At 47.6% G+C, this 20,094-nt stretch overlaps 1 protein-coding gene across 9 annotated transcripts in view; it reads right to left on the reverse strand.

Moving 5' to 3' along the window:
- The window catches only part of LOC149351065 (uncharacterized), a 60,875-nt gene that overhangs the window by 15,815 nt on the left and 24,966 nt on the right, over positions 1-20,094 (reverse strand). For 8 of the 9 annotated variants that reach the window (XR_016290501.1, XR_016290500.1, XR_016290502.1 and 5 more), the window contains 2 exons: positions 4,423-4,546; positions 2,840-2,960 (listed from right to left, as the gene is read on the reverse strand). Coding sequence is in view for 6 of the 9 variants with exons in the window: in XM_089580265.1 (XP_089436391.1) it covers positions 2,840-2,960; positions 4,423-4,546 (245 nt within the window). In the remaining 3 variants the exon portion in view is untranslated. The remainder of the gene's footprint in view (positions 1-2,839; positions 2,961-4,422; positions 4,547-20,094) is intronic. The other variant, XM_089580264.1, reaches the window with a different exon arrangement.

Consider the following 20,094-nt stretch of genomic DNA (forward strand, 5'->3'; position numbering starts at 1 on the left):
TGACACGGTGGGCAGGTGAGCAGCCTCCCACAGAACAAGCTTTCAGACGAAAACACAACAGCTAAACGCGGGGAATGGCCACTTTAAGTGCAGAAGAGTATTATACAAAAGCAATAATATTTTTAATTACTTTTTATTTTATTCCAAAGCTGTGATCACACTGTTAACGTCGCCTGCAGGCCTGGATGATGAACAAATGTAGCATCTACGTGCACGGGCCAGTGGAAAGGTGTTTGGCATGCATTTGCAATGAAAGATCCTGTAGATGCATCATAGCCACAAGATTTTTATTAAAGGTGTTTCTGTGTAATTTTCCTTCTTACAAACCCATTTGTTTGTTACTATATTTATACAACCACGTTGGCCCACATTGCCACCTGTCATTTGAAAACTACAGGTTTTGACAAAATTGCCTGTCAGGTTGGATTTGATATTACTCATGATAAGCTCTGACACGTGTCCAACCTGGCATTTAGCAGGCCAACTTGCCAATCGGGATCGAGAGGGGACATGTAGCAGCTTTGTACATAAAGCACGCCCTTAACTTCAATCCGGTTTTGAAGTGCCAGTGCGACAGCAGTATAATACAATAAAAGCTCGTTAATCTGACCCCCCATAAATTCAGGAATCTAGACAATTCAAACTGCCGGCACGGTGCTGGCAAGCACCCAGGTATTGCTATGAAGTTGAATGCTCGCTATTTACAAAGCTATGTGTCTCAAGCCACTTACTTTGGAGGGATCCCTGAAAACAGGCCGCAGCCAGGTATGACCAGCACGACAAATGATCATCTAAATAGCCCTACTCAAACATGAATTAGATGATGCAGAGTTGCCCGCGCACCTTAGATAAGATGACTAAAGAACATGACCCAGCCTTAAAGAATAGTCCAACAGCTTAGTTTCGCTTTTGCTTTTCGGCGCAACGTGCCAGCCCGGAGGGAAGGCGACTATTGATCGTGCAACAGCCAGCCAACCAAGCCGTTTCACGCCGTTTCAGACGCTGATTAGTGTGCCGCTAGTTTTTTTTTTGTTGTTGTTTTTTGTTCTCATTACTTCATGTTTCCCTTGTGCGGCTCTGCCATTCGTCCAGTGTGCCGCCGAGCCATTCGCCTTTTTCTTTTCTTTTTTTCCAGTAAAGCCTCATGCACATAGGCATGCACAGGCAGGTCTCTCCATAAAAGGCAAAGTTCATGGTAGCATCTTTTCATGTCTTCTGGGTAGCAGAGATACAAAATTTGCATCCCCCTTTCCTATGTCTATTAGGGAGGACCCCCTTCACCCCTCAACTGCGCACGCCTATGCTCACATTGTAGCGGTGGTGGGCTGCACTGCTACGCGTTGTCGAGTGTAGGGTGCTGGGAGGCCCTTAGCATTTTGCAGCAGTCATGCTTCTATGGCGTTGACCACGAGCACGTAATATAGCATTGACGGAAATGTGAAAAATAGTCTCTGTCACACAATTGTCATCTTTAGAGCAGGCGGCCATTGCAGAGTATTTCACCTGATAAACTCACTAAGATGCAAATGGTTCTCTTTCAGTTCTTTCGGGGTCATTATATAATTGGAACTTTTGAATAATTCCAACATTTCTTCTGGTTCCTTAGGGTATACGCTGGGCTTCAATTATAATTTGACCATTACACCTTTAAGCACCACCAAACCACTTGGTTGCCAGTCAATACGATGCGACTAATGACTGTCACTGGTCAGGAAGCATGCGTTACCACATACTTTACTTTTAATTTTACATTTCTAATTCTAAGTGACAATCCAGGGCCCCTAACCATGTGCAAATTAATAGATGAGTTTACTCTATCTTGCTTCTGCTCTTGCTATAAAACTTGCATTCTGTGTGAAATAGCAAATTTCGTGGCCCACTAACTAGGAAACCACCAGAAAAAAATTGTACACCATGCAATTCAAGATTTTCTTCCTTCGGCTTCAGCCCGTGAACATGTTCCGAGTATATAAGCACATGTCAGAAATAAAGATGACTTAAGATAGTGTGAAGAAGTCCACACTAGCACGTCCATGCAACATGCTGCTCCTGACACAGAAGTTTCTACATTAACATATAAAGAACACAAGGCAAAACTGCTGTTACAACATTCAGCCACTATACCACAACAGTTTTTTGCCTACAAAATATCTAAATGTTTTTCTTTTAAGTAAAAGTAAAGCAGTATTGCCTTTCCTTTTACATGTGCAATTAACATAAAAGCTGGCAATTTTATACCGATAAAGGTAACGCACCAGGCAGATGCAATTTTTTGTAAGTCAGCAATACACACTGCACACACAATGGCTGTTTTGTGTAATGGATTGCTCTGCTTCAGATAACCTTAAATATATTAAGAAAGAAACTTTAGAACTGCACTTTTTACTTGTTTCAAACCTCTTAAACTGCTTGATGGAACATGTACACAAGCTATTCACCGAAGTGAAAAGAACTGAAACTCCTCTTATGTTCTGTCATGGCACTTTAAGTCAGAATGGGGAACAAAAGCATTAGTCATAGAATTAATGAGCTAAGGTTTAACAACAGTAACGCCTATTAATATAACGACTGTCAACGAAAGTTAATTTCTGTACTATCAAGACTCATATGCCCATATGAACTACAAACACAGTAGGAGCAAGTGAAATGGTGTTACAAAGTCCATGGTTAAAATACTTTGTACAGTTCCATCACAGCGTAATGAAAGCTAATTTCTGCATGTATAAAAACTGATATGCCCATATGAGTTGCAGAGTAGGAGCAAGCGAAATGGTATCACAGAGAGCATAGTTAAAACAGAGTGAAGGGCCCTTAAATAAAAAAGAATTTGCATGCTTACCGTGCTGCTACTTCATCCCCTGCATCTCCTGCACCTTCTGAAGTCAGGCCAGAGTCTGAGCACAGAGCATCCAAGTAGAAATCGTCGCTGTTTACAGAAGGTGGTCCTTCTGTATGTGGCACTGTGAACAAGCCAAGGCCAGAGTAATACAAAGCAAGCTTCAGTGTCCGAACTTTTCTAGTGTGTTAGAGGAAATTGGAGGTTTCTAGGCTGCACACAACCATAACCACCAATAACTACAAGCCCAAACATGACGAAGCTAACAAATTTTCCCTAGGCAATATGTCAACAAAATTTTACCATAGAAGCATGCTTTGTATAATTCTGATCACACCTGCACAAGTGTGCAGGTGTACCTGGCCCTACTGTGGGTAGCATACAAAGCACCACTTGCAAATACCATGCCTTAGGGTCTGTGTGAACACTTGAACCTAATCCCGTTTATGGTGGCCTTGCTTGTAATGAAGACTCGGTCAGTATGAACAAAGGAAACCAGACAGTCATAACTGCACGTCATGACCATGAAACTGAATCTCAGACAGAACAAACATTCACATATACAGAACACGATGAAGTAAACACATGAGGGGGGGGGGGGGGGGGGGGGGGGGGGGGGGGGGGGGGGGGGGGGGGGGGGAAGAGTAGAAATTCTCCACTTGCTTGCGACTCACCTCACAACAGCAAGCGCTGCAGAGTGCAAGCCAACTGCAGTAGGCTGCACTCTTAGGAACGAGGGAATATGATGTGCTGACACAAAAAGCATTTGTTGCAGCTAATGCAATTACCCATGCTATTAGGGCAGGGGAGACACTCAGAGGCCATACAAGAAGAGCTTGCAGGATAATAAAGCCAATGATATGAGAGGCACCTGTCGGACTGCACCGTGTAGCGAAGGCTAAAGAAAGCATCATGTGGCACCACAGCCCAAGTCATGCAGCATGGAATCCAGCCACAGCTCGCCACATTGTGGATGCCTGGTGAAAGAGATGTCTGCACTCCTTTAACCGAATGATATGACAGACACTGATAATAAAGGTTGGTTGGTTTATGGGGTTTAACGTCCCAAAGCGACTAAGGCTATGAGAGACGCCGTAGTGAAGGGCTCCGGAAATTTCGACCACCTGGGGTTCTTTAACGTGCACTGACATCGCACAGTACACGGGCCTCTAGAATTTCTCCTCCAAAGAAATTCTAGCCGCCGCGGCCGGGATCGAACCCGCGTCTTTTGGGTCAGCAGCCGAGCACCATAGCCACTGAGCCACCGCGGAGGCTGATAATAAAGGAGGTGTTGGCTCAGTACACATCATTCACTTGTACAGGACCTTCTGCAAAGCTACTTTATTTTCTATAAAGCTATCAAGCAGCACTGACTAAAATTATTTGAAATTCTTGAGATTTTGCAAAATCAAGTATGAACCCCACTGAGAAGAAGAAGTCAAGCCATTAATATCAGCAGAAGACAATATTCAGGAGGAATCAAAGTAAGAGAAAAAGAGCCTGTTTCAAATATTCAAAGCACTTATGACCAATCACTTTAAAAGCACAACTGCACAGGCCCCATAAAACATGACATAGAGGTTTACCTTCATCCCAGAAAAACTGTCTAGGACCAACATTGCTACCAAGGCAGCGTTTACGCAGGTATTCCTCCGCCCTCTGAACTGCCTTCACCAAAGCACCACTCCTTTGTCCTACCCGGGCTCTGCTCTAGAATACCAAATACAAGAAAATATAACTTAATCAGCACTTTGCAATCACCACTAAATATAAACAGAATGCTGAAACCTGTACACATCTACATTCAGCTGTCATATATTTCTAGGTGCACTGAAGAGGAATCTGAACTTGTCTTTTTGCCGCGGGAACTCGATCTACATGTTCCCAGCATTCTTGGAAACTTCGATTTATTGCCCTGTGCGGCCGATTTCCCTAATTAAATCGGATTAACGTCCGGCTCCCGCCATATTTTTTTTAAAATTCCCCGCATACTGTGGGAGGAGTCGACCAACGCATGGATTGGCTTCCAGGCAGTCGCATGGCGACACTGATTTCGCTTTTATTTTGTTTCTTTTAGGTTTCCGTGAATAGATAGGTCTAGTCAGTGACTACATAGCTGCAAATTAGGCCCACGGAAATAAACATACGTGTGGACTCTTTGCTTTCGCCGATCACTACTTATCACACCGCCAATGGGGATGCCACGTTTGAGCGCGGAGCGATCAGACACGTGGCACATCGGCTCCGTCGATTTTCGACTGGAACCGCAGCAATCTGATGTAACACTCATCAAACCTGTGCGTCTGCATCTGTGAGGTCAGCAGGACCCTGGAGACACCGATCTGACCCAGGTACGCCCAATTTTCGGCCACTTCGAGCAACTCTCCACATCACCACGTAGCGGTCGAGCTGAGCCTAACAGCTCCGGCTCCCCCGCCGCTGGCTGCGGAGACGCCCGCCGGTCAACCTCTCAACATGGCTCTGCCTGAACAAAGCGGATACAACCCCACGACTCTGTCGTGGTCGTCTGTCCCTGCAAGCCAGCGAGCGGATGGCCCATCCACCATTTCGGCGCAGCAAGCTGCCCTTTTTCAAGCCGTTGAGAGCCGCCGCCGCCGCCGGCAGAATGCACGAGGAGCTGCAATGCCCAAGACTCCTCTCAACAAATTAGCAACGAGAGACGCTCGCGCTCCATCTTCTAAATGTCCAGAGAAGACATTTTCACCAGTCTCCAAGTGGACGCCCAAGCCAACGGTCAGGATGAACCCTGACGATTACGTGACCGTGCTGAGGCCACGCAGTATGGTCGCCCTCAAGACAGCATTTCAGCTAGCTGAACTCGGCGCTGCCATTTCGCAACTCGTCGGCAGACAGCATATGAATGCGATTACAATTTCTCCCAATTGGGAACAAAACATTATCATCTGTGCCACGCAGAACCCCGAAGTAGCTCAAAAGCTTCTGACGGACATCCAAATTACCACCAGCAAAGGATCGCTCCCGCTTCACGGACACCTCAAGCTCACCAGTGATGTGTGTCGTGGTGTGATCTCTGTCCATAACCTTGAAACCAGTGAATCCTTGAAACATAGTGTGCAGTGGCACAGTGGTGAATTAGTCCATGTACGCAAGCTGGGAAAATCGAATGTAGCTTTGCTAACTTTAGAGGGATGCAGCGTTCTGCATTACGTCCACTACAATGCAGAACTGACTCCCGTCAAGGAGTATAAGAAAACGGTGCCAGCGTGCTACCGTTGCGGCACGCTGGGGCACCGGGTGGACAACTGTCCCACCCCGGTCAAAGAAAGATGCAGCCTTTGTGGCCAGAACGTGGGGGTTGGTACTGAGGGGATGGCCCCCCACGTTTGCAATCCCATGTGCATAATATGCAGGGGCCCGCACCTCACCAGCTCCCACGAATGCACAAGGGATCCTCTTCTGATCGTCGGCGACTTCAACGCACCGAGCAGGCTATGGGAGGACAGACATGGGAGGAAGCTTGCGGAACTTCTTTCCACACTTGGACTCACTTTACACACTGACCCCACCAACCCAACACGTGTTGGCAATTCGATTGAACGAGATACTTGCCCGGACCTCACATTTACACGCAACATACGCCATGCCGACTGGCTGAATACAGAGGACACTCTGGGTAGTGATCACTGTATAATCAGCACAACCATTTACATGCGTCCCCTGAAACGCCTACTAACACAAGCTCGTGTCCCGGACTGGACGACTTTCCGCACCTCTCTACCTATCGTAGACCCCCTCCTGCTACTCAGCTAGCCGACACTAACTGGGTGGACCGGTACAACGCGGCTGCGCGCAAGATGTCTGGCCGCAACACGTGGCGCCTATTCTGCGCTCTCATCGATCCAATACAAACACGCACGGAAACCCAACGCCACTTACATAGGGCATTGCACAACTTTACACGATCGACAACACAGCTAGCGCACACACTCAGGGATCAATACCTGTGCACCACTAAGGACCCCCGGCCGGCGGCGTGCTCCTATGCAGGCGAAGAGAACACGGAGCTGGACACTCCGTTCCAGCTCCACGACCTCCGGGCGGCCTTAACTCTTTCCTGTCCGCGCCTATTCCCATCGATAGCCCGCTATCGATGGTTTCAAGTTCGTATTTTCCCGCTTTTTGAAGCGTTCCTGGACAGCTAGCGCTAACCAGTGTGAAATAAAGGAACTCTTCTTTCAGTTTCGCTTTTGGTTTGACTTTTTCCGCCAAGCGGTGATTTTTGAAGCCCCTCCGGAGTCAGCTGACCGGCGCTCCTTGTTTCCACCATGGCGTCGACGTCGCGCGCTGCTGCTGCGCCGAAACCGCGCGTTTCCACAGAAATTGATGCTCCTGAGAGTTCGTTTTTGGACGAGAACAGCAGCAGTGAGGATTCAGAAGACGACTTCGGCTCTTCAGACTTCAGCACCGACAGCGAAACTGCCTCAGACCGACCCGGAACGTCGACAGCCATGCCTCGGAAAGTTTCGCTTTCTCCCCAAAATGTTCCGCTTTTGCTGCGCGCTTATCGGAAAAGATCAGAGTGTTCTGAAGGTCATAACTCTTATTTGCAGGGTGTCAACGTTTTTCGGGCGGGATTACTTGCCGCCGGCAGCGCAGAGAGTCGTGTTTTCGGCTCAAAGACAGCCAGGGGTCGACCTCGGCGTTGCGCGCCGGAGTGTCGCACGGCGCTTGGCGGCGCGGTCGTCAACAGCTTCATACTTTTTGACGCGCATCGCCAGGAGCATCCCGAAGCGCCAGAATTGTCGAGGACATCAAGATTTGATCAGTTCGCGTTCAGACTTGAATTGGTCGAGCAACTCCTCGGATTTGATGAGCCACATCCTGAGGACCCCAATGTTCGCTCTCTGTTTCCGCCTCGTGATTCACCTCAGGGGCTGCAGCACAAGCCGCAGAAAATGCAAAGTACCGGAACTGCAAATTGTGCTACGAAGAAAAAAAGGTGGAGCAAAAAACAAATGTTTTCTGTGAGACATGTGCGGCCAACCTCTGCTTCACGGCAACAAGGAACTGTTTCGCGCAGTGGCACGATAGTCACTAGGACTACTGTTTCCTTTCCTAGCCCAGCTAATACTGCTCACAGCAAACTAAAATTTGCTGCAATGTTGCATCGATCCCTGTTGTAAAAAATGTATATTCTGAAATTGTTTTTATGTTTTGTTTTTGCGACGAAACTTTGATATTTTTGTGTGTTTTTTCTTTGTAACTACAATTTTCTTTCCGATTATTTTTTTTTCATCTCTTACTCAATAAACATGTTGACTGTGACTAATAAGAATGTGAAGAGAATTTCCTCCTCTACAATTCGGTACCATACACTCCTGTACCAAGCAAGTTTTGTTGAAGAAAAAAAAATATTAATGATACCACCTGAAAACCACCATTTTCCCCGCGGACAGGAAAGAGTTAAGCAAGATGAAGCGAGGCACTGCACCTGGGCGCAACAAGGTTACGGTCAAGCTCTTGGCCAACCTTCCCGACGCAGCCTACGCCGCGCTCCTCAAATACATCAATAGCATTTGGGACGGAGAGACTCCTCTCCCTCTCGATTGGAAATCGGCTCTCGTGACCTTCATCCCGAAGACCGGCAAACCTATTGATGTGGAAAACCTTCGCCCCATCTCCCTTACGTCTTGTGTTGGCAAGCTGATGGAGACGATGGTGCGTGACAGACTATCTGATTATCTCGAAACACAGCACATTGTCGCGGACACTATGTTCGGTTTTCGTCCTCACAAGTCAGCACAGGATATACTTCTGCAGCTCCACCACGACATTTTAGATCCTGTAGAATGTCCCCACAACGACAAGGTGGTCCTGGCCTTGGATCTTAAAGGCGCATTCAACAACGTCAAACATGAAGTAATCCTGGACCACCTCAGTAACACCAACTGTGGCCACAAAACATTCCATTACATAAGACAATTTCTTACAGACCGTCAAGCCTATATACGCATACAAGATGCAGAACACGGGCCATACACCATCGGCTTGAGGGGAACACCTCAAGGCGCGGTCCTGTCTCCCCTGCTCTTCAATTTGGCAATGCTTCGTCTTCCCTCCGAATTGTCTTCTCTGCCCGGGATACATCACGCTCTTTATGCGGTTGACATTACCATCTGGGCCACGCAAGGTAACCTGGGCCACATGGAGTCCTGCCTGCAAGCAGCGGCGACCCTAGTCGACGACTACGCGGCCTACTGCGGACTCCAGTGCGCCCCAGCTAAATCAGAATTTGTGCACTCAAATCCCTCCTCTCGGGACCGATCCGGGAAGCCAAGGAGATCCGCGTCCTTGGCCTCTTTATACACCACCAACGCAGAGTCGACACCACCCTAGCCAAACTTCGCATGGTGGGAGACCAGATGGGCCGCATGGTCTGCCGAGTCTCCAACAAGCGGGGCAGATTACGAAGCAAGGATGCACTGTGGCTTGCCCATGCTTTCGTAACGAGTAGAATCCTCTACTCAACTTCCTACTTGCACCTGTGCAAACACAATGATGACAAACTGCAGGTCATCCTGCGGAAAGTCATCAAGCAGGCTCTTAATCTCCCGGTCGCCACGTCCAACCAGAGACTTCTGGCCTTGGGCGTGGTTAACACATTCCAGGAGCTTCGAGAAGCCCACTTAGTCAACCAATACACGCGTCTTGCACAGACCACGTCCGGTCGCCGCCTCTTGGACCGGCTACACATCAGACTACCACATTGAGGAAAGGGAGAGAGTGCCAGAACCCTGGAGACGCGCCCTCCGGGTCCGACCCCTTCCCCGCAACATGTTCAGAGAAGACCATAGAGGTCGTCGCCAGGTATGCGCGGAAGCGTTGGCGCGATACTATGGTAACCAAGAACACGTGTATTACATGGACGTTGCCGGCCCACACCACGGGGGGTGGTACACGGCTGCAGTCGTACACAACACAAACACAGTTAACGGGCTCACTTTCAAAGCCTACAGTACAACACACGCGGAGGAGATTGCAATTGATCTGGCTCTCACGAATACCAAGTCAAAACACATCATCACCGACTCGCGAGGGGCCTGTCGGAACTACGAGTTGGGCTGGGCCCCCCCGCTTGCCTGGCGCATACTTGAATATAGCTGTCGATGCGAAGACCCAACTCCATGCAACCTGATTTGGGCGCCCGGTCACCAGGGACTCCAGGGAAACGAACAGGCCGATCAGGCCGCCCGCGCACTCTCTCCCCGAGCTATCTCCCTGTCCTTGGAAGGGTACTCCCAATCAGACAATCTGGCCCTTACATTCAAACAAATCACCGATTACTACAAGGAGGAGCACCGGCGCTACCTGGCCCCTTGTAAGGGTCTGGATCGCGCTGACGAGCGCCTCCTCATCAAAATTCTTACAACACTGTACTGTGCCCGGCGGTGCTTAAACATTTCAATACATCCTTTGATGGCTCGTGCCAGTTCTGTGGGGAGGTGGCTGACACCTTCCACATGGTTTGGGCGTGTCAATCAAACCCATCTATCCCCCCCAACCCCAACCCCATCAGAGAGGACTGGGAGGCGGCCCTGTTCGGCTGTCAAGACCTAAAGAGCCAAAAGGCCTTGGTTCAACGGAAGCGGGCGGCGTTGCTTGCCAATGGGGCACCGGAATAGGGGCTCCACCTAGTATTGTAAGGGAGAGGGCCAATAGGGTCCTACCCCAATCACCTTTCTGTAAAAATTTAATTGCCCATAAATGTTTTTCACGATCACCACCACCGCCGATGGCATAGCGGCAAGCCACCACGAGACACAGTGAAAGGTGGGTCGACTCCTCCCACCGTTTGCGGAAATTAAAAAAAAAAAAAAAGGCAGGAGCCCGACGTTAATCTGATTTATATTAGGGAAATCGGCTGCACAGGGCAATAATTCAAAGTTTCCAAGAACACTCAGAAGTGTAGATTGAGTTCCCGTGGTAAAAATACGAGTTCAGATTCCTCTTCAGTGCACCTTTAAAAAACTCTATCAACTCCACCACTTTATAACCTAAAAAAAAAAATACCCAATTCGTCCAATCATTTTAAGTTTGAGAGCATATTAGAACCTGATTTTCTCAAACGCTTGTTCTGCAAACAGGATAAACCTGACCAACACAAAACACCTGTTTCTTCTTACTAGGTCTTTGTTCTTCCATGTAAGCACACTTGTCTAGAGCATTGCAGCGGTGTGCTATGGAACATACATTGCAAAATGTGGGTATAGCACTTGTGCTTTGCAGCCCTACTTGGGCAGTTTAATGTCCCAAAGCGACTCAGGCTGAGAGACACCATAAAGAAGGGCTCTGGAAATTTCGACCACCTGGGGTTCTTTAACATGCACTGACATCGCACAGCACACGGGCCTCTAGCATTTTCACCTCCATCGAAATACGACTGCCACGGCCTGGATCGAAACTGCATTTTTCAAGTCAGCAGCCGAGCACCATAACCACTGAGCCACTACGGCGGCTTGAGCGTAAGTATTGCCTGTGAAAACTGCTACTTGCATTAAAATCTCACATCTTTTGCTCTGCTAGCCGCAGATGAGCGCTCTAGACAAGTCTGCTTACGTCTGTACATTCACATCAGCAAAATTCACCGAGCTTTGCTAAAGCATGGCTGCTATCATTGCAGATGCCACATATAGAGTTGGCCAAAGTTTTCAAAATAAGAAAGCCACAAACATCAGCTTACCAGCAGGCAACACATATATGCAAAGTTACAGGATACAGCTTGCATTGTGTAAGCCATTAATAGAGCACATCTTAATTCCAGGCTGTGTGCCCTGGCTCCAAAAATTGCCTTCATGGCACCTGTGTTCGAAGAACTTTTAATAGCCACAGCAAATTTAAACGCCAGATGACAGGAAGTAGGAAGGAGAGAAAAGCACTTTGGTCGCCCTTTAGTTCTTCCTGTATACCCTTCAATAACCTCACACAATAAAGGTTTACTCCAAAATTAAGGACTTGTATTCACTTCCACAGAAGGTAAAACAGATACAAATAACACTATAACATTTCAAAAAGCACAGTGTACTAAAACATTTGCAAAGCGCCACTTTTAACCATAGCTCCCGTCACTACTTACAGTCTTAATGTAAGCCTGTCAGTAAAAACAAAGCTTCAACTTTGTTAAGAAAAATGTTACCCATATGCTGCATCTTTAGGCATCCCAAAGTGATGAACGTTGCAGTGTGGCAAATCTGGCCAGTACAGTTAGTGCAGGAGGACAGTCGTTTCAAGAATGACAATGTGATGTGTGGCCTTACCTGGCACAGGGCCTGGAATTACTGTGCTGCAAGAGAAAGGCTACTTTCGCAAGCAAGACTGACTAATCTAAAAGCCCATATTTGCAGTGTCATATAGTAGCAAGAGTTGTCTGTCCAGAAGAATAAACCCTTTCACACCTTATAAGACAGTGCACATTACATTACCCACCGAGGTTTGCTGCAGACTTGTAGTCATGTGACAACCACACCTCACCACCAGCAATGATGCCATCCATAAAACTGTACCTTTTAGCCCCATATTGATTCAAACGGTTTCGGTAAACTTGCATACAGTGCTCTCCTTGCCCCAGTGTAAGCACACTGGGTGTCCACCTAGTGCAAACTCTGCAGCATTGTTTCTATCCCATTGAAGCCAGCTAGTGAGATGCTCTTCATTTTGCAAAAACATCTGTGCATGGTTGTCCTTTCTAAACCATTGGAGCCAGCTAGTGAGATGCTCTTCATTTTGCAATAACATTTGGGCATGGTTGTCCTTTCTAAACCATTGGAGCCAGCTAGTGAGATGCTCTTCATTTTGCAATAACATTTGAGCATGGTTGTCCTTTCTAAACCATTGGAGCCAGCTAGTGAGATGCTCTTCATTTTGCAATAACATTTAAGCATGGTTGTGCTTTCTAAACCATTGGAGCCAGCTAGTGAGGTGCTCTTCATTTTGCAATAACATTTGTGCACGGTTGTCCTAAACATGGCATGTTTTTTTACGTCACTGTCACCAGTCTCAAAATGTGCTGCCCATTGGCTCATTGCGCTTATATGTAACCCATTCCTCAAGCGAGGGGAAATGCCAAAGGGCACAATACTTTCTGCATGCAGAAAAATAAATAACACAACGTTGTTTTGTATGTCCACCAATGTCAGATGCTATTCTGTCACACTGCTCCTGTGCTGTTACCAAACCACGGCAAGGGCTAGCAGTATGTTCAAAATACATCAAACAAACTTGAAACCACGCTTAAGTGTAACAAAAGAGTGTCATGTTCTGGCTACCCCAACAGTTATGCGGCAGTTCCATTACTGTAGACAACACGTAGACCACATGATGCCCTACCCTCTTAAGCTAGTGCAAAAAACAACTAACACGACGACTGTCCTTCTGCAAATCAACTTCCACTGGAGTGCTGTTCAATAGATCCATCATTTCATTTCCGTTACATTTTTAATGGAGTTAGCATTTTCTTGCACAAGCATGGCTGTAATCCCTTTACCAGTATTTAGCAACCATTTGTGCAACATGACAAAAAATGAATACTCAAGTCTGAAAAAAAAAAAAAAAAAAAATAAGATAAACTGTAACTGAATTTTAACCGCACATGAATACGACACCATGTCAATGAAAAAAAAAAAAAGTAATTCATCTGTAGGAAACAATATTTGTCAACAAAAACCGAAATGCACTCTGAAATAAACATCAAAGAAATTCGGCCAAATTTTCAGAAAATAAAAATAAAGAAACCCCAAACTACAAACAGTTAAAACATGTGTTGCTACTATAATGAAAATTTTTAGATGTGTAATAAGTGCTTTTCACTTTTTTAGTGCACTTAGACAATATATATATCAGGTATCCCAGCTAAATGTAAAGTCCTAGGCAAATAAAACCACTAAGTACTGCAGAATAGGCCACATGATTCCCAACAGCTACTTTTTTGCTCCACAAAGTTTGTTAATTAGTTAAGACTAATTAGCCAACATCTCAAGTATTGGCTCTGGGAAAAAACTAGCAATTCAGAAGTTGTAGATTGTGCTGAAAGACAGCAGCCTGAAATGTTTACAACAAGGTACCATTTATATACATCTTCCTGCCGCCCTACAGAGAAAGGCCATGAAATACAAGAACTATCATGTGATAGCAGTGTTTCTTCAGCGTCCCAACTCAAAAACATCACTTTTTCTAACATCTTTAGCGCAGCGCTAAGGATCGCGGGTCGCGACCCCCTCATGATAGTGAGCGATTTTAACGCGCCCTGCCTCACGTGGGGTTATTGCAAGGAAGAGACGCGTGGTCGTAAGTTGGCGGAACTTATATCTGCGCTGGGCATCACTCTTCTAACCGACCCGGTCCACCCAACACGTGTAGGGAACTCCGTCACTAGGGACACCTGCCCCGACCTTACCCTCGTGAAACACATCCAACACGCAGAGTGGATCAACACCGAGGACACCCTCGGTAGCGACCACTGCATACTGAACACTGTCATTTACACTCGGCCCTTACGTTGCCCCCTTGCGCAAGCCAAACTTCCCGACTGGAATGCTTTCCGCCAGGCCCTCCCAGTAACTTCTCTCATGGAACAGGACTACTCCACTTGGGCACACGGACTCATGCAAACACTCTGTTCGCACGAAAAGCATATTCTGCTTACGGAGCGTGCACCTGACGTGGATAGCCACCTAATGCACCTCTGGGAAGCTCGCCGCAGCCTCACTAACCGATGGCGGCAGCAGAAACACAACCGTAAACTCCGCGCTCGCATCTCTGACCTCACCCAGCAAGCTGCCGAGTATGCTGCCCAGCTCGCAGACACTAACTGGGTAGATCGATGCAACAGTGCAGCAAGACAGATGTCCAGCCGCAACACTTGGCGGCTCTTCAGGAGTCTCATAGACCCCACACAAACACGCTCGGAGACCCAGAAACACATCAATCGCGCGATACACAACTTTCAAGGCAACACGAAGCAGCTAGCGAACACCTTGCGCTCACAATACCTCAATCAGGATCAGGACCCGCGCGCGCAGGATTATTCGTATGCAGGCTGCGATAATCCGGAACTGGATCAACTTTTCCAGTTTCACGACCTTCGCGCGGCTCTTGCCAAAATGCGCAGGGGGACGGCGCCCGGGAGGAATAAGGTCACAGTCAAATTATTGGCAAACCTTCCTGATCGGGCATACGAAACCCTACTCGAATATATTAACGCCATTTGGACCGGGGACACTTTGTTGCCACCGGATTGGAAGACATCATTGGTAACCTTTATCCCAAAGGCAGGGAGAAACCGGTAAACACAGACAACCTCCGGCCCATCTCTCTCACTTCATGCGTAGGAAAACTGATGGAAACGACGGTCCGTGACCGCCTCTCAGAATATCTTGAGAGCAAGAACTCCTTTGCCGACACCATGTTCGGTTTCCGACCCAGTAAGTCCACACAAGACATCCTTTTACAGCTTCATCACGAGGTTCTCGAACCCATAGAACACCCACACAACGACAAAATAGTCCTAGCACTCGATCTCAAGGGTGCGTTTGACAATGTTAAACACGGCGTCATACTAAAGCACCTTAGCGAGACCAACTGTGGTCCTCGTACATTCAATTACATCAAAGATTTCTTAACAGACCGCTTGGCCTATATACGTATACAAGAGACCGAGTACGGCCCGTTTGAGATGGGAACGTGGGGCACACCACAAGGCGCTGTGTTGTCCCCGCTTCTCTTTAACATTGCTATGATGTATCTCCCGGCACAGCTGGTGGCTGGCGGCGGTGTTCAGCATGCGCTGTACGCCGATGACATCACCATCTGGGCCACTACGGGAAACATAGGGAGAGATGGAGGAATGCCTGCAAGCAGTGGCGAGCATAGTTACACCGGTCTGATATCATGTCTGATATGTAACCGGTCCTCTTGGACCGGTTACATATCAGACATGATCACCATACCATGGAACGGGTTCGAGTGCCAGAACTGCGGAGAAGCGCCCTCTACGTTCGACCCCTTCCGACTAAGATGAACAAGGAGGACCATAATGGCCGGCGCCAGGCGCGGGCGAATGCCCTGCACCGCCACTATGGCTCAAAGAAACACGTCTTCTAAGTCGACATTGCAGGCCCCTACCACTCCAGGGGGGAATGGTACATGGCTGCAGTCATACACGAGGGAAAACAGGTGGACGGCCTCTCGTTCAGAGCGCCCAACTCAACGCATGCGGAGGAGGTGGCGATCGCCCTCGCAGCCTCCCATCCCGACTCTAAAATTCATCCTCACAGACTCTCGTGGAGCCTGTCGTAACTTTGAGTTCGGTTGGATCACTCCACTCGCTCACGAAATTTTACACCGCAGTACTCGCGACGGCGATCCAACTCATCGCTCAATCATATGGGTCCCCGGCCACCAAGGCATGCCAGGTAAACGAAGCCGCCCATGAGGCAGCCCGCGCACTCACTCACCGGGCACCAGACGTCCCTTGGGAGGAGCTTAACCCAGATCACAGCCCTCTCCTTTCTTTTAAAGAAATTACTGAGCACTATCGTGCCGAACACCGGCGATACCCAATTACTATGAAAGGAGTGGGTAAAGCTGGCGAACGAATTCTCCTCAGGCTCTTTACAAACACCCTGCTGTGCCCGGCGGTTCTCAAGCACTTTAATCCTTCTTTTGACGGCCGCTGCTCATTCTGTGGGGAGGTGGCCGACACCTTCCACATGGTTTGGGCATGCAGAAAAAATCCTTCTCTCCCCCCAATCACCCCTTCCCCTACCCGAGAGGACTGGGAGGCGGCCCTGCTCAGCTGCCAGGAACTATCGGCCCAACAGGCCCTGGTTCGGCGGACTTGTGCAGCGGTCTCGACCAACGGGGTCCCGGAATGAGGGACTCCGCCTAGTATTGTAAGGGGTGAGACCCATTAGGGGCCTCTCCCCGAGCACCTCTCTGTACATTACTAAATAAATGCTTTTCTCCTCCTCCTCCTCAGCGTCCGAAGACGTGCTCCCTGGGAACAAAATAAGCGGCTTTGCGCTAGCAGTGCCCGCAAGATATGCGCCAAGAACTGCTAACCCATTGGCAGGCTCTCTTTTTAGGCTGGTCAAAAAATTATGTAATTTCAGTCTGCTGTTTTTTAACACTGTCCACAGCTTCTGTATTGACACTTTCTTCCTAAAGCGCTGGGTTGTGTTGGGTTTTATGGCACACAGGCAACTAAGACCATCATGCCCCAAGCACAAGGTATTTATGAGAAGCTTTTCGCTGAATTGTATACAGATGTGAAAAATCATCGGTGCTGTAGAGGGCCTAAAATGCAGAAAAGAAATTTTAGAAATGGCTATTAGTAAATGCTTTAAACAGGGTTGGTTTGGTTTATTAGGGTTTAACGTTCCAAAGCGACTCAGGCTATGAGATGCTGTAGTCAAGGGCTCCGGAAAGTTCAACCACCTGGGGTTCTTTAACATAACATCACCAGCTACCCTTGGCTGGGCAAGGATCTCGAGGCTTTCAACGAACCAAATAAAGAACTCAGCCTTATTCTCAGGAATAAGAAAGTGGCCGAGGTCAACCAAAAAACCAGCAAAGCAGCTGGTCAGAATTTAGAGTTTCTCAAGAAATACTGCTTCTCTTAAAGAGCTAAAAATGCAAGACATGTCAATGATTTTATTATCTCCTAAAAGCAGCGTTCGATGAAACGTGTTCATAATAAAATTGAATAAAGTACTTTTTTCTTAGTTTTTTTTTTTTTTTTTTTCAGTTTCACACAAGAGAATACGATGTGGTTAACCGTAAAATCATCTCCACCTTCTTCGCAAACAGGTTTGTCGTTTTGTTAGCAGGAAGTTGTGCGTAAGGTGTGTGTGGTGTATTCGGAGACTGCAGAGAATCACTTCCCTGAAATGTTCAAGGTGCACACGACTTGCATTCACCTAAAACCGGCTCTAACAAGTGTAGTTTGTTATTTACCTCGTTGTTCCAAGACGACTGCCATTTTTCTTTTCATTTATGTTGTACTAAGTTCACGCAATCTTTAAAAAGCATATTGACTATTTCCTTGCCGCGAGCTTGAGCAGCGCACAATCTGCTCTCTCGCTGCCTTTTATTCCAACATGACTCGAGACCCAGCAGGGTTATATTTCAACCTTGGGCTGTGGCTATTAATATGTTGTGTATGATGCCACCAAGTAACGGAGTGATTGCATATCTAGATTGAAGAGCTATGAGTATGCTTAGGGAGCCTGTGTAAATAATACTGTTTGTGAAGTTCTCGTTTACTATTTTTTCTACAGCCACACAAATGGCATAACATTCGGCAGAGAAAATGGATGCACACTGTGGAAGTCTGTTTCTTTTCAATTCCCTCCACTGCGCTTCCTACGTAAACATCCATTTTTGAACTGTCAGTATATAATTCCATAAACCTTCTGTATTTTTCCTGGAGTGCAAGGAATTCTTGCATGATATGTTGTTGCAGATTGTTGTTTGTTACGGAACTCTGTCAGAGTGAAATTGCAAATTGCAGGAAGATTGTACCATGGAGGCAGTAGATCTTATCTTTGGGCATGTCAGGTGACAGGTCCTGTAAACTGAGGTTCTGGCATATCTCTTCGAAACGCAAGACCAGTGGCCAGGTTGTTTGAGGTTTGTTGGTGAATCGTATTCAAGGACATTTCGTTACAACTGGATAGCAGATGTATTTTGGTAGAGATCTTACTTGACACATGCACACGTTAAAGCAGTTCTGATTTCAAGTGAGGGTTAATTTGTTTCTGCATACAGGCTGACTATGGGAGGTGTCCTGTATGCGCCACATGAGAGGCAAAGGCCTGAGTTGTGAACTGGATCCAATCGTTGAAGGTATGATGGTCATGCATGTCGTCAGCATGGGCCAGCATACGACGTGCTAAGCCAGGTCGCTTTGTCCAAATGCGAAAAGGTAGCAGAGAGGCGCGTGGGAGGTGTACCCCTATGCTACGACTATCGGCACCACACTGCTGTTCGAAGCTAAGACTGTGCACCCGTGTTAAACATTTGGAATGTCGCAGTCCCAACTTTCTCATCCCGATACCAACCAGTAGCAACTTCACCTGTTATAAAATTTTTGTTGAAGAGTGTACACAATAATGTGCCACGAGTTCCACGGTTGCTTACCAGCAACACCACAACTAAGAAAGTCAATGTCGACAGAGCGCTTGCCTCAAGCATGTTGGTACAGTGTAACCTCGATTATACGTCCCCCGGTCATGCAACGACCCGCATTTTACGACGAATTTGTGCGGTCCCGGCAAAACCCCCATAGAGACAATGCATTAAAAACCTCTGTTATACGACGCAAATTTTAGAAGGACCCCACTTCGTACGACGTCTGGCTCGTACCGTCCGTCAAAAAAGGTCGTCAGCAAACGCAGGCCGGGATGTACCGTATTTTCGAGATTCTAAGCACCCCCCGAATCTAAGCACCCCCTTTTTTGCGCGGAAGAGAGTGTTACCAAGGCCGCCAAGTGCACTTGCTCTCTTTTTCGTCGAGCCTGTGCAGTCGGAGTCCCGAGGAGGCGCGGCCTGCATGTTGTTGTTGTGGCTGAGAGAAGGATGAAAAGGAAATTGCATGGGCCTGCCGACTGGCTCCACCGCTGCCAAGTGCAGATAGAGGAGAGTTAAAAGATCAGAGGAAAGATAAAGAGAAAAGATAAAGGCGCCCGTCCCAGCAACAAATGCATCCGCCGGAGTGGACGCTGCTGAAAAAACAGATAAGCGGGCGAGGCCGCGCTCGCCGAAGTGAGAACAGCGGCGTCCACGGCGCTTTTTGTGTTGCTGCGTTCCGACACTACAAGACAGATGGCGGCACAGAACTGTCTGCAGCTATTTTTCTTTTGAATGTTTCCTAAATAAAATGTTTTTTCTTGCGCCCGTTTCATCGAGATTTCGCCGCAAAAAGAGGGGCCCGGGAGGGGGGGGGGTCAGTTTAGATTTTTCGAATCTAAGCACCCCCTCTCACTTTGGGCATCGCGATCGTGAAAAAAAGGGGGTAATACGGTAGGCACACTTTAGCCAGTCGATAACCGGTGCGCCTTAATCTTTCCACCTATCAAGAAAACCGCGCCAGCCGCTGCCCCGCTGCTCATGGCAGCCTCAACGGCGATTTTATCTTGTTTGTTGAAGACTAGCCCTCTGCCGGCAAAATGTGCTGCATTTGTGGTCCGAAAAAAAAAAAAAAAAAAGAAAGATGACGATGA

Source organism: Amblyomma mixtum, chromosome 3 (genome assembly GCF_055824585.1).
Source record: "Amblyomma mixtum isolate Tamu chromosome 3, ASM5582458v1, whole genome shotgun sequence".
Classification (NCBI taxonomy): Eukaryota; Metazoa; Arthropoda; class Arachnida; order Ixodida; family Ixodidae; genus Amblyomma; species Amblyomma mixtum.